At 36.7% G+C, this 13,730-nt stretch overlaps 1 protein-coding gene across 11 annotated transcripts in view; it reads right to left on the bottom strand.

The window, feature by feature from the left end:
* CDK14 (cyclin dependent kinase 14) overlaps positions 1–13,730 on the bottom strand; it is a 722,239-nt gene that overhangs the window by 125,738 nt on the left and 582,771 nt on the right. For all 11 annotated transcript variants that reach the window (XR_005369364.1, XM_038556760.1, XM_038556759.1 and 8 more), the window contains one exon: positions 824–872. Coding sequence is in view for 10 of the 11 variants with exons in the window: in XM_038556760.1 (XP_038412688.1) it covers positions 824–872 (49 nt within the window). In the remaining variant the exon portion in view is untranslated. The remainder of the gene's footprint in view (positions 1–823; positions 873–13,730) is intronic.

Below are 13,730 nucleotides of genomic sequence, written 5' to 3'. Positions count from 1 at the left end.
TAAAATTAAACATGTCATAAGAGTAAAAACTGAGGCAATAACACTAAATTCCCCACAGACAGAATTTTGTTACAACAAATTAAATTTTGTAAAAAAGAAATCAAAGCAGTTCCAGTTACCTTTTCCCAGCATAATGCTTGAAATATGATCTCCACAACTAATGAGACTGACTCAATCACTCTGCTTTCCAACTTTCAATGATTTATTAACAGTCTGGCTTGCAATAAAAGACCTCTGAATAACTTGAGAAACCCAGATTTTCAGATTTCATCAAATTTCAAAACCAATAAATAAAACTATTTCAATGAGATCAGATGAAAGAACAGAAATTAAATAAACAGATCACATAGATTTAAAGTGATACATGTACTTAGCTTTCCAACAAGGCTGAAGGGAACAATAAACTGAAAAAAATTGAAAGATCAATTTTATCTAGCTCAGAGTTTGTCATGGACATTATTTAGATTAGAATCAGTCATTATACTGTACGTAGATGCTACTTTGCTGTTTCTAAAATATTTATTGGAATTTAGTTGCAAGAAGATTAAGCACAATGAATTTTAGGATTTAGAATTCTGAAGCAATGCCACATTGCTTTAAAAACTCAAACTCATATATAATAACATTGGCTGAGGCTGATGCCTGGCACACAGAGCTTAACAACTAATTAATGGCTAAATGAATGGATGGATGGATATTTGGATGAGCAAATGAAAAAATGTCAAGACAAACTTATTTGGAGAGTTTTAAGAATTAAGAGAAAGAGAGAAAAGAAAGAAAGAGAGAGAGGCAAAGAACAAGCACAAACTGTATAAAGACTTACTTATTCCATGCTTGCCTAAGGTTTTTAGAGCTGTACAGGGTAAAGCGTTCTGAAATAAAGAAGAAAAATGATAAACAATGTTGTTTCAAATGTATATATTAGACGTATGTTTAAAAAACCCTCAACTTTTTAAAAGATAGTGTTTGATTTAGCCATGGTTATGCTAGCCACAGTACATCTTCACCTTTAGATAGGGCAATTGCAAAGAATAAAACAGGAGGATTTTAAAATTTTAAATAATGAAGCATTGTTTTCTTTTGTTGGGGTGATTTATTTCATAATCTGGTTTCCCAGTAATTATTTCTTAGAATAACTAAGTTTTAATTGGGTCGAGAAAAGAAACACAAATTCCGAACCTTCAAACAGTAAGTAGTCTGAAGAACATTGACACATTAGTGAAGTGAGAGCTGCTGTTTTCACTATGAAGACCTCTCTGATCAAATAGTCATGTTGGTTCTTTCTTATACTATTTGGTATTTTCATTTCCTTTCTTACATTTATTTGGTTTGGCTCAAAGCCAAACTACCAATGTCCTATAAGGTATGTTACATTTTTCAATTGAATTATCTTTATTATATTTTAAAAGTTAAGATGTTTGTTTTACCAAGTTAAACAATAAAGCGGCACAGAACAGATACTAATAATCTCCTCTCCTCTCTATTTTTGACTCCTGAAGATACAGCAATTGTTAATGGCTTGTGTAGGTCCCTTTCCACATATTTCTCTATGTTTATAAATACAAACCCACCCATATACACACATATAGATATTTTCATTTGTAGAATAGACTGTATAATAAACAATCTCTGAGTTTTTTAAATGTATAGCAGATAGTCCTTCAAATTAAGAAAATAGATGTAACACTTGTTTTAAAACTGTATAATATTCCATAGAATAGAAGTATCATAGTTATTTGACCATTCTCCTACTGTTGGCAACTGAAATAGTTTCCAGTTCTTTTTCCCTTAAAAACAATGCTTCAATAAATATCCTTGCACATCCGTCTCTGTATACTAATGCTTTCATTTATACTGGATAGCCTTCTCCGTATCGAACTGCTCAGTAAATGGTTTGCACATTTTACATTTTAATAGATGCTGACAGATTTTGTCATTTTCCAGCAATGAAAAAATAATGTCTCTTTATAGTATGCATCCCTGGAATGCAAGGATGGTTAAACACATACAAATTAATAAATGTGGAACACCACATTAATAGAAAAAACAAAAATGACATGATTATTTCGACAGATGCAGAAAAAGCATTTGACAAAATTCAATATCCATTCATGATAAAAACTCTTAACAAACTGGGTATAGAAGGAATGTACCCCAACATGAAAAAGAGTATTTTTGACAAGCCCATAGCAATATCATATTCAATTATTGAAAGGCAGTAAGTTTTTCCTTTCTCCACAAGAGTGCCCACTCTCAGCATTCCTCTTCAACATGTTACTAAAAGTCTGAGCCTGAGAAATCAGGGAAAAATAGGGGGGAGGGGGCGGGGAGAGAAAGATATAAAAGGCATCTGAAGTGAAAAGGAAGAAGTAAAACTGTCTCTCTTTGCAGAAGACATGATTTTATATACAGATTATCTTAAAGACTCTACGAAAAACCTGTTAGCACCAATAAACAAATTCAGTACAGTTGCAGAACATAAAATCAATATACAAGAGTCAGCTATGTTTCTGTATATTAACACTGAATTATCTGAAAAAGAAACAAAGGAAAAATTCCATTTATAATAGCACCAAAAACAATGAAATGCCTAGGGATAAACTTAACCAAGGATATAAAAGATCTGCACATTGAAAATTATTAAGGCACTGATGAAAGAAATTGAAGACACAAATAAATGGAAAGGAATTCTGTGTTCATGGATTGGAAGAAAATGGCAAAATGTTCATACTACCTAATATCATGTACAGCTATATCTAATACAGTCCCTATCACTATTTCAATGGCATTTTTAAAATATATATTTAAAGAAAGGAGAACAAAACAATCCTAATATATGTATGGAACCACAAAAGACCCTGAATAGCCAAAGAAATCTTTGTCTAGAACAAAGCTAGAGGCATTACACCTCCTGATTTCAAACTATCTTAAAAAGTTATAGTTATCAAAACAGTATGGTACTGACATAAAAACAGACACACAGTCTAACAGAACAAACCTGAAAGCCCAGGATTAAACTCATGCATGTATGGTCAAGCAATGTCTGACAAGGGAGCCAAAACACTCAATGGGGGAAAGATAATCTCTTCAATAAATGGTACTGGGAAAACTGAATATTCACATGCAAAAAAAGAATGAAACTATTTTACATCATGCACAAAAATTAACTCAAAAAGGATTAAGGACTTAAATGTAAGACCTGAATGTACAGATGAAAACAGAGGGAAAATGCTCCTTGACACTGGTCTTGGCAATGACTTTATGGGTATGATTCCCAAAGCAAAAGCAATAAAAGCAAAAATTAACAAGTGAGACCACAACAAACTAAAAGCTTCTGCACAGCAAAAGAAACCATCAGCAAAATGAAAAGGCAACCTATGGAATGGGAGAAAATATTTGCAAACCACATATCTAATAAGAGGTTAATATCAAAAATACATGGCTTATATATTATAATCATGCAGCTCAATAGCAAAAACTCAAATAATCTAATTAATAAATGGGAAAAGCACCTGAGTAGACATTTTTGCAAAGAAGATACTCAACTGGCCAACAAGTACATGAAAAGGTGCTCAACATCACCAATCAAAACCACAATGAGATGTCACCTCATACAAGTATGAGTGGGACACTTTAGGTGATGAGGGAAGATGAGTTTCAAACAAAACAATCAACAACAGTCAGAATGGCTAGTATCAAAAAGACAAGATAACAAGTGCTGGCAAGAATGTGGAGAAAGAGGAATGTTTATACATTGTTGGTGGGAATGTAAATTGGTACAGCCACTCTGGAAAACAGTAGGAAGGTTCCTTGAAAACTTAAAAATACAACTACTGTATGATCCAGTAATTCCATACCAGGGTATGTATCTGAAGGAAATTAAATCACTAACTTGAAGATGCACCCTTATGTTCACTGCAAGATTACTTACAATATGGTAAGAACCTATGTATCCACTAATAGATGAATGGATGAAAAAATGTGATGTGTATACGCAACGGATATTATTCAGCCGTAAAAAATAAGGAAATCCTGATATCTGCAACAACATGGAGGGGCCCAGAGGGCATTATGCTAAGTGAAATAAGTCAAAGGAAGATACATACTGTATGACCTTACCTATGTGTAGAATCTAAAACAATCCTGGACTCATAATAATTAGTGGCTGCCAGGACAAAGGATGGGGAGGTTGAGAAATGGATATAAAGCAAACGATATAAATTTCCAGTTATAAAATGGATAAATTCTGGGGATATAATGTAAAGCATAGTGACTTTAGTTAAGAATATTGCATTAAGGGCAGCCTGGGTGGCTCAGCGGTTTAAGCATATGCCTTCGGCCCAGGGTGTGATCCTGGGGTCCCGGGATTGAGTCCCATGTCAGGCTCCCTGCATGGAGCCTGCTTCTCCCTCTGCCTGTGTTTCTGCCTCTTTCTCTCTCTCTATCATGAATAAATAAATAAAATCTTTAAAAAAAAAAAAGAATATTGCATTGTATATTTGAAGACTGCTAAGAGAGTAGATCTTAAAAGTTCTTACCACAGGCCCACAAAAACTGTAACTATGTGAGGTGATAGATTGTTAACTAAACTTACTGTGGTATCATTTTATAATATATATAAATGTCTAATAGACATATATAAAACCACTATGTTGTACCCCTTAAGTTTATACAATTGTTTTTAAAGATTTTATTTATTTATTCACGAGACACACACACACACACACACACACACACACACACACACACACAGAGAGAGAGAGAGGCAGAGACAGGCAGAGGCCCCATGCAGGGAGCCCGATGTGGGACTCAATCCCGGTCTCCAGGATCACACCCTGGGCTGAAGGCGGCGCTAAACCGCTGAGCCACCCAGGCTGCCGTTTATACAATGTTATATGTCAATTTATATCTCAATAGAGGTGGGCAAAAAAGAGTGTTCTAACAAAGTAAAACAAAGGAATATAATGTAGACTGACAAGTATGAGTGGGACACTTTAGGTGATGAGGGAAGATGAGTTTCAAACAAAACAATCAACAAAATGTAAAGTTCCCATTGGCAATTTGGTTGGGGTCTCATTAAAATATCTACTTACCTGAAAAGAATGATATAAAATCTTTGCACATAAGAATATGGTGTGTCTTCCTATTTAGAAAGGATTTGTGTGTATGTTCTCCAATAAAACTAAATGGTTTCTTTTTCGTATTGATCTTGATTCTTTTAAAAAAATTAATGCTTAAAGGCTTATTTTTGCTTAATGTTGGTTGGTATCTTTTTTCAGCGTTGTCTGCTTTTAATGGCAGGTTTTATTTTATTTTATTTTATTTTATTTTATTTTAATTTTTTTATTTTTTTTAATGGCAGGTTTTTAAAGGAGATAATCCAAAATGATTGATATTGCTTTTGTTATGGTATATCTCCCATGGAAGAATACTATTAGATAAGAAGAATGAAAAGAAATGTCAGAACCCGCTCAACTTCCTATTTCTAAACAGAGTTTATCTCAACAGAAATGACTGGAGATACTGTGCAATGATTCGTTGGTTCAATTACTATTTATTGAGCAATTACTGTGTGTCAGGCATACTTCTTAGGGGCTGAAGCAATAGAAGGAAACCACACAGGAGGCCTTCATGCCGGCAGGGAGCTCACATTCCAGTGGGGATGCGCAAGGCTGGAGTGAGCCTGAAGGACAGGGTGGCTGGAGCAGTTAAGTGGGGGCTGAGACAGAGAAGGGGTACAAGAGTAGAAAACTGGCTCTCTTAGAGCCCCTGTGGCCTGTAACACATGATCTAGACAACTTTTAAGGACCATTTTGGCTTCTTTTTCAACAATATGCTATCAGAAGCAAGGATGGAGGCAGGGAGACCAAGAAAAGTTTCTTAAAACTGTAAGGGGTGCCTGGGTGGCTCAGTCAGTTAAGTGTCTGCCTTCAGCTCAGGTCGTGAACTCAGGGTCCTGGGTTTGAGCCCTACATAGGGTTCCCTGCTCAGCGGGGAGTCTGCTTCTCCCTCTCCTCCCCACTTGTGCTCTCTCGCTATCTCTCTATCTCAAATGAATAGATAAAATCTTAAAAAAAAAAAAGAAAAAGAAAAAACAACAACCAACACTACACAGGAGGAAGATGATGTGCTTTGGGCTACAGAAACAGAGTGACAGCAGTGAGAAGGGGTTGTCAGTCTGCAACTTGTTGAAAGGTAGCCCAATAAGATTTACTGATGATTGGATATAGGGTATGACAGAAAGGTAGGGGTTAAGATGACGAATAGAGCATTTACTGATCTCCAATTTCCAAGTTTCAAAGATTTAGAATTTTATATTCAACTCAGCTATTATCCTGAAAATATAAGCATCTTTCCAGGATGATTCAGAAGTACTGAAAGTTTACATGGAGTTTCAGAGTCATCATTCAAGCTCGGATAATTGTTAAAATATTTAATAACCTGCAAGGCATGGACTCTGATCAATCAGTGCAGACACTAGTCATTACGCTCTAATGGCATGCATTTGCCAAAGACTAGGTCTGATCACAAATATCCATTGTTCTAAAAGCTATAGGTAGGTGAAAGTGCTTACCAACAATTATGAATTAAAAGTCTCAAAAGAACATCTAATGTCTGAGTTCGTTCTCTACTAGACTGCATTATAAAGTCACAACTTAATTCAGCCAGTTGGTGTAGAGCAGAAATTTAAAGGCATATTCTAGGTTTGAGGATTAACTGACAAAGAAAGGAGAAATGGGAACAACAGCTCTTTTCATAAAGGTCTTTTAAAAAATTATTATTATCTACAGTCTGGTATTAAAAAAGCAAGATATATTTTAAAAATTAATTACACCAAATGTTCATGTAAAACAAATTTGATCTCCTTAACTTTGTACTACCCACAAAGCAATTTTAATAATTTGCTATGATTTCAGGAGGAACAAGAATTCCATTACAGATAAAATTAATACAATCTTGCATTTACAAGTAAATTATTATTCTTAGCAATTAATGACTGCACATAAATATTAGTTCTAAAAATTGCCTCTATTAAGAGTTTGACAGGATATGCTAATAGAAATTTTTTTTCCAGAAATGCAATATGTCAGATTTAGCTGTGCATTAAAGAGCCCAAATTGAAACACACCATAGGAAAGTAGAAAAAATAAGAAAGAATAAAGTCTTCCTGTGTTTACTTTCCATCACTATCTTCATAAACTCTCAATTCTTTTAGCAAATGTTACCTGGCCACCTGTGTAGGTTCCAGGAGCTGTGCTGGACATGTAGAAATGGGTGAACGTCCCGGTTATAGTTCAGTGGCATAGAAATGTAAATATAGAATTACAAATACAGGGTGAACAGTGCTGCAATGTGGATATGGACACAGTCCCTTGGGAGCCTAGAGGCAGAGCCACTAAGTGCATCTGTTTCTTTTCCAAATGAAGACAGGATAAACTCAAGTATCTGAAGCTAGCCCCAGTAAAACACAGGAGCTGCTCTCTTATATCCAACATCTTTCAGATCTTAACTGCCAAAGTACACAATTTCAAGTGGAGGTGGCTCTAACATTTTTTTTTTTTGCCATGAACATGCATTACATGTATAATTACGAAAAAACTATAATTCCAAAACGATTTCCATTACGAATAAAAGTGATGTTCCATTAGAGCAAACACAATATAATTAGTCGTGGAAGTTTTAAAAACAAAAAGGTGCTGGAATCCAGTGCTCCGAATCAGTAATAGGTTTCGTTAATAAAATATTCAACTGCCTATGAATAATTTTATCAGATATTCAAGTTATTTGCATATGAGCGTTTTACACTGTTCTGCTTTAGTTAAGTTTACTCTGTCAGTTATGACTTCAATGTCAGCTTTCTCTTTCCAATTACGTTTAAACTAGAAGTTTAGAATGTTATGATTGAAAGCACTGGCTAACTCTGAGCATAACTGAGGAGTGCAATTAATTTAAACCTGCAGGCAGATTTTCACCTTCTCTTATTGCAGGGACACTGCAAAGGATGATCACACGCAGTGGGAGACCAGGGAGGAGAGCTGGCACAGAAGAAATCACTTGCTACGCTGCGTGATGTGGGGGTGGGAGGACAGAGACCTGGAAAGGTTTTCCCTCAAACTGCCAATGCTTATGTGCTGCAAGTCGTTGAAATTCCACAGGAAAACAACTGGAAAACAATGTCATGCATTCTAGCTTTCCAGCTTAAAAGAAAGAAAACTGCAATGCTCTGAGGCATTAGGAAAGCCAACTTTAACCCACATGAAGAGAAAAACCTGAACTAGAATGTACTCATTTGCTTTTAGGTAGGTACTATATAAAACGATTTATATAGTTGATATTGAAAACAATTTCAATTTTTATTCCCCTCATTTCCTTCTTGCCAATTTTCTGCTTTGTATCTTCTGGGACACTGTTGTGTTTCTAACTTCAATAACAGGAAAGCATGTGAGTAAATAGTTACATCAACCGACCAATTAAAAACGTCAAGTATGTTCAAAGGCCTCGAGAGGTGATATCAGGATTTGTAAGCTAACGATTTTCCTTCTTTTGGGGGAAGGGGTGGCGAAGGAGGGGTGGCAATAGACACGAGATCTTAAAAATCTAAGACTTTAGTATATCTTTTGTAAATACATCTAATATCATCCAGTATAATATCATGGAACAAGTATTTTTTAAGTCAGTATAAAAATGAACATTTCCAAATGCCACAGGAAATGTCAGATGTGCTTGATAATTAACTCTGCTAAACCATATATTCAAGTATTCACAATTTAAAATCTTTAGGATTATTTTACATTTTAACAAATACATTTACTCTTTCTTACTGAGCTTGTAAGAAAGTAGTAATAATTTCAGCAAAAAGCTGTGGCCATCCTACCACCTAGCAGAGGTAGTGAGCCTGAGGCCTTTCTCAGGATTGTTTCAGTGAAGCAAAAAACCTTTGGTCCTTTAGAAGGTGAACAACAAACATAGTTATGAATCATGCTGGTAAGATTTCAAACAATTACCCTTATTACTTGTTTATGTATCATATAATATCCTTAAATCCTTTAGGACAGGAGGCATGAGTATTCATTCTCTCACTTATTCTACAAATATTTATCGTGTGTCTACTGTTTGCCAGGCCCTGTTCTAGACACTGTGGATATACAGTAGTGCATAAAACATGTGCGGTCATAGGCAACCTACATAAGTCATGATACCAATATTAACAGATCATCAATAGAAGAAAACTATATTGACAAGTATGCACAAGAATTTTCATGAAGGCTTCACCTTCTTTTATATATATATATATATATATTTTTTTTTTTTAGATTATTTATTTATTTATTCATCACACACACACACACACACACACACAGAGGCAGAGACATAGGCAGAGGGAAAGGCAGGCTCCATGCAGGGAGCCCAGTGCGGGACTCGATCCTGGGACTCCAGGATCACACCCCGAGCCGAAGGTGGCACTAAACCGCTGAGCCACCTGGGCTGCCCCTCACCTTCATACAGTACAGAAGATGAGAGTTTACCCCAGACAGACAGGGATATAACCTTGTTTCAAAATATTGGGATTTTAGATATCTCAATTGCAAAAAAGCAGAATGACCCAAACGGGCATTTTAGAAATAATGTGTATGTTCGCATAACTGCAAGTCACAGCTTTAACACACGTGATGGCCTCCAAATACATAATTGCTGAGATTTGACACAGCTCCAGCGTTATCAGCGAGAGGCTCTGACATGACAGATTAATGCTGAACAGGATTGCACGCCCTGATGCTGTCACCCAAAGGGCTACCTCAAAATGCTAGGCAGCCACCTTCAGACAGGCAAAGAGGATATTGAAGCACCCTGACTTGCCCTGGCTGCAGCAAATCATCTTTTAACTCCCAATGGTGTGCATTTTAAACTGAGTAATCCCTGAGCAACTTCTAGAAACAAAAGTTCTACTATATTCATTAGTTTTACTTCTGATGGTTTGGCTTTTTGGGCAGACATGTAAATGTGGCTTTGTGAGTGCATATTCCCTGATGAGGTCTTCAAACTATCCAACCTAAGACACAGAACACTCCTCTTTTCCATAGGAGGTTTTTCTCTAGAAAAGTTTAATCACAGGCATTTATAAAAGTGTAAAGTGTACTATTCACAAACAATAGCGTATCTTTACAGTTCCCAGAAAAGAAAGGGTAAGAAAGATCTTTGTCTCATTCTCCATGTGTCCCCACCCATCCCTTCATCTAAAGTCTCCTAAGGGAGAAAGAAATCAGGAAGAGAGAGCTCAGCCCCTTCAGGGGTAGTGGGAGCGACCAGGGAGTCTAACCACTTCATTTTACACGAGTAAACTGAGATTGGAAAGGTTGAGTCACTTTGAGGCCAAGATGCAAGCTAGTGGCACAGGTGAATGGCACAGGCTAAAGGAGGACTCTGCTGCCAGTCTACTCTTCATTACCAAAGAGCTGGGATACCCAAGCCTATTTGATAAATAGCAAACATTTTATGTATATTAAGCAGTATGCAAATATACACTCATTTAGTCTTTATGACAACACTATGGGGGAGGGGCCATGGTCATCTCCCATCTTACACATAGAGAACTGAGGTAGCCAGACGCTGGGCACCTTGTCCGTGGTACACAGTTCACAAGTGGCAGAGCTGGGATTTGAGCCCAGCCAGTCTAGATGTGGAGTCCATGCTTTTAGTCATTATACCATGACACCTCTCTGTGTCTCCGTTGAAAGAGACTTGAAGTTTGACCTCAACAATGCACAAAGCCAGCAGCAGCGCAAACAGATCACGAAGCTCCTTGACCAGCAATGCAAAACATGCACACTTTCAACTACATGACATTCTGGAAAAGGCAAAACTACTGAGACAGTAAAAAGATCAGCGATTGCCAGGGTTAGGGCAGAGGAAGGGAGCAGGGGGCAGAGCACAGAGGATTTCTCAGGGCTGTGAAATTACTCTGTATGATACTGTAATGGTGAATACATGTCATTATTCATTTGTCCAAACCCACAGAAGGTACAATGTTCACCAGGAGTAAACTCTAATGTAAACCATGAACTCTGGGTTATAATGATGGGTCAATAAAGGGTCTGCGATTATAATAAATGTCCCACTCTTGTGGAGTATATTGATACCAGGAGGCTGTGACTGTATGCATGTGTATGGGAAATCTCTACACCTTCTGCTCAGTTTTGCTGTGAACCTAAAAGGGCTCTTAAAAAACAGTCTTGAAAAAATATGCCACAAACAATATTCTCCCCACTTCCAATGAACTTTCCATATGCTGTCATGGCTTAACCTTTTGTCTAAGAGAACAAATCTGTTTTATATTCACATGAAATGCCAGACAATGTCTTCCAAGTTCTGGTAACCTTGGACATAATACTTAAAAAAAAAAAAAGAAAAAAAAAACTTTTGGTGCCTCAGTTTCTCTATATTACAGATGGGAGTAACAGTAGGACTTAATAAGGAAATGGATCTCAAGAGCTGATAAGAGTGTCTGATGCATGATACCAGCTAGCTCTTAGTACTATCACAATTATTGATATATATATATATATATATATATATATGGCAGACATATTGTATATTGAAAGCAGTGTCACTTTAGGGAGGGTAAACACTTAAGCTATCCTAAAATACCCCTTTTGAGGCAATAGTTAAAGAAATGAAGGAAAACAGACACTTCAATACTCTTCTAACTCCTTATATGTAAATCTCTGATTATAATGCATTAGTGGAGAAAAAGGATTAGCACTGAGAGACTAGCAATTGTCCTTTTCAACAATCAAGAGATCATTAGTTGGATTTACAAAGCTGGCTGTAGAGGTGAAAGCATCTATGTATCTACATGGTTATGTTCTTTCTTAATAATTTCCATTGCAAACATTATTGTGTTAGCCACGAAGATGTTCTGAGAATGCTATATCAAGGACAAGTGTAAGTGAAGGAAATTTCATCAGCTCTTAAAACCTAGCCAATCATTAGTAGCCAGTTTATCATGTCTTACTTGAATATTTGGGAGTAAAATATTACTTGCATCATAAATAAATCAAGATTTTTTTCCTTTTATCTCAATACCAGCAAAGGAGTTATTATCCCATAGTCATGTATATTTGTCTTGCATGATCCCTACGATAATGGCCCAAAAGAGTGTTTAAATCAACACCATTTTAAACAAATCAAGGCTGTGATTCACTTATCTTAGACAAGAGTAGCTGATAAGCCTATAAATCATAAACTCTAGAATGGGAGATTAGATTATTATTCAGCAACTCTTCCTTCTTGACCCTTCTCCTCCCCCACTTTAGGACTGGGGCATGCTTCTCACTCCATGGATATGATATTTGGCATGAATGATGGATGTCAGTGGTATCGACACAGTGGAGGTTTGAGATCTGTCTGTGGCATTGTGTTCTTCCTGTTTCTCGTCATAGGAAGAGCACTATTTCATAGCTGTTGTTCCAAAGAGATGTGCAGAAAGGTCAGAACCTCGTGCAGGTCTGGCCCAGTGCCACCTTGTGCAGCTTTCCACACGGACTGTCAGCTACATTCCTCTTCCTGCCTACCTGCCGTCTTAGGAGGACCTCCTGAGATAATTCACATTTTGAAAGCATTTGGCAAACAGTCAAAAACTATACAATGCAAATAGCATCACTAACCAAACTAGCACTTCAATTGTCAGTTATTACTCTGTTTCTAACAATTTTCAAATGCTGAAAATTGTACACAAATTCATAGATTATAAGCATGTTCTCTGTGTGCCTCTAATGTCCCAGGGACAAACCCTACCTACATCCCACCTTTGGTTCAATCACTTAGTTGTGAATCTTTCATAGTGGTGTGCAATTACTGCTCGGGAGGGTTAGCTGTGCAAAGCTTAGGCCTGGAGGAGGCGGGGTGGGGGGGGGTGTCCCACTCCTTTCCTGGGGCCAGAGTTAACCACTCAAGGTACTGTGGTCAAGACCCAACTTGAATGCAAGAATCAACTTGTCTTGTTTTAAATCTAAGTTTCCAATTCCCTGTTCTGCTTCCTAAGATCTTGATTTTTCAACTTTTGGTAAGATATTTAAAAGTTCAGGAACAGGAGCATGAAGGACATTTTGCAATGCATAGATCTCTAGTTATACATTTGCTGGCATCTACTCTGTGCAGGATAAATATAAAACATCACATTACAAATAAAGGAAGGGATAACAAGTGTATGACTGGTTTCTGGGACTGTGAATAGTATATAACAACTAAAGTATGCCAGTTTTAAAGAGCTGACAATTCTTTCATTCCTTGAAAATGTTCCATGTCTTCATTTGATTCTGCTCTTACTCTTAGGCTGAATTTCTAATTCTTTTCTTAGACATGATTTTAACCAAATCACACACATTGGGCATTATGTAAGGATTTTAGTTATTTTCTGTGGGGTTGGGGGCAGTAGGATTATTGAAAAAGATGGAGAAATCTTTATTTGGTGACTGGCATGCCATATAAACCTTGGTGAGATGAGGTGTGGATAATGCCCCAACTGAATTTTTACAAAATTCTAAGAGTGAGAGTAATGAAACCAGCCTACTTAGGATTTTGTTCTGTTTTGTTTTGATAAGGCTGCAATCAGAAGTATTTCATTTCTCCTTGAAATTGTAATCTTATTATATTTTCTCTGGTAGTTTCTAGACACTCTGCTAGTCTTCATCATTACTGATGCCCTCTAGTGAAAACACATGGGAAATTCT

This window comes from Canis lupus, chromosome 14 (assembly GCF_011100685.1).
Source record: "Canis lupus familiaris isolate Mischka breed German Shepherd chromosome 14, alternate assembly UU_Cfam_GSD_1.0, whole genome shotgun sequence".
NCBI classification, from domain to species: domain Eukaryota; kingdom Metazoa; phylum Chordata; class Mammalia; order Carnivora; family Canidae; genus Canis; species Canis lupus.
Note: the sequence above shows the minus strand (reverse complement) of the source record. Positions and strands in the feature narration are given on the sequence as shown.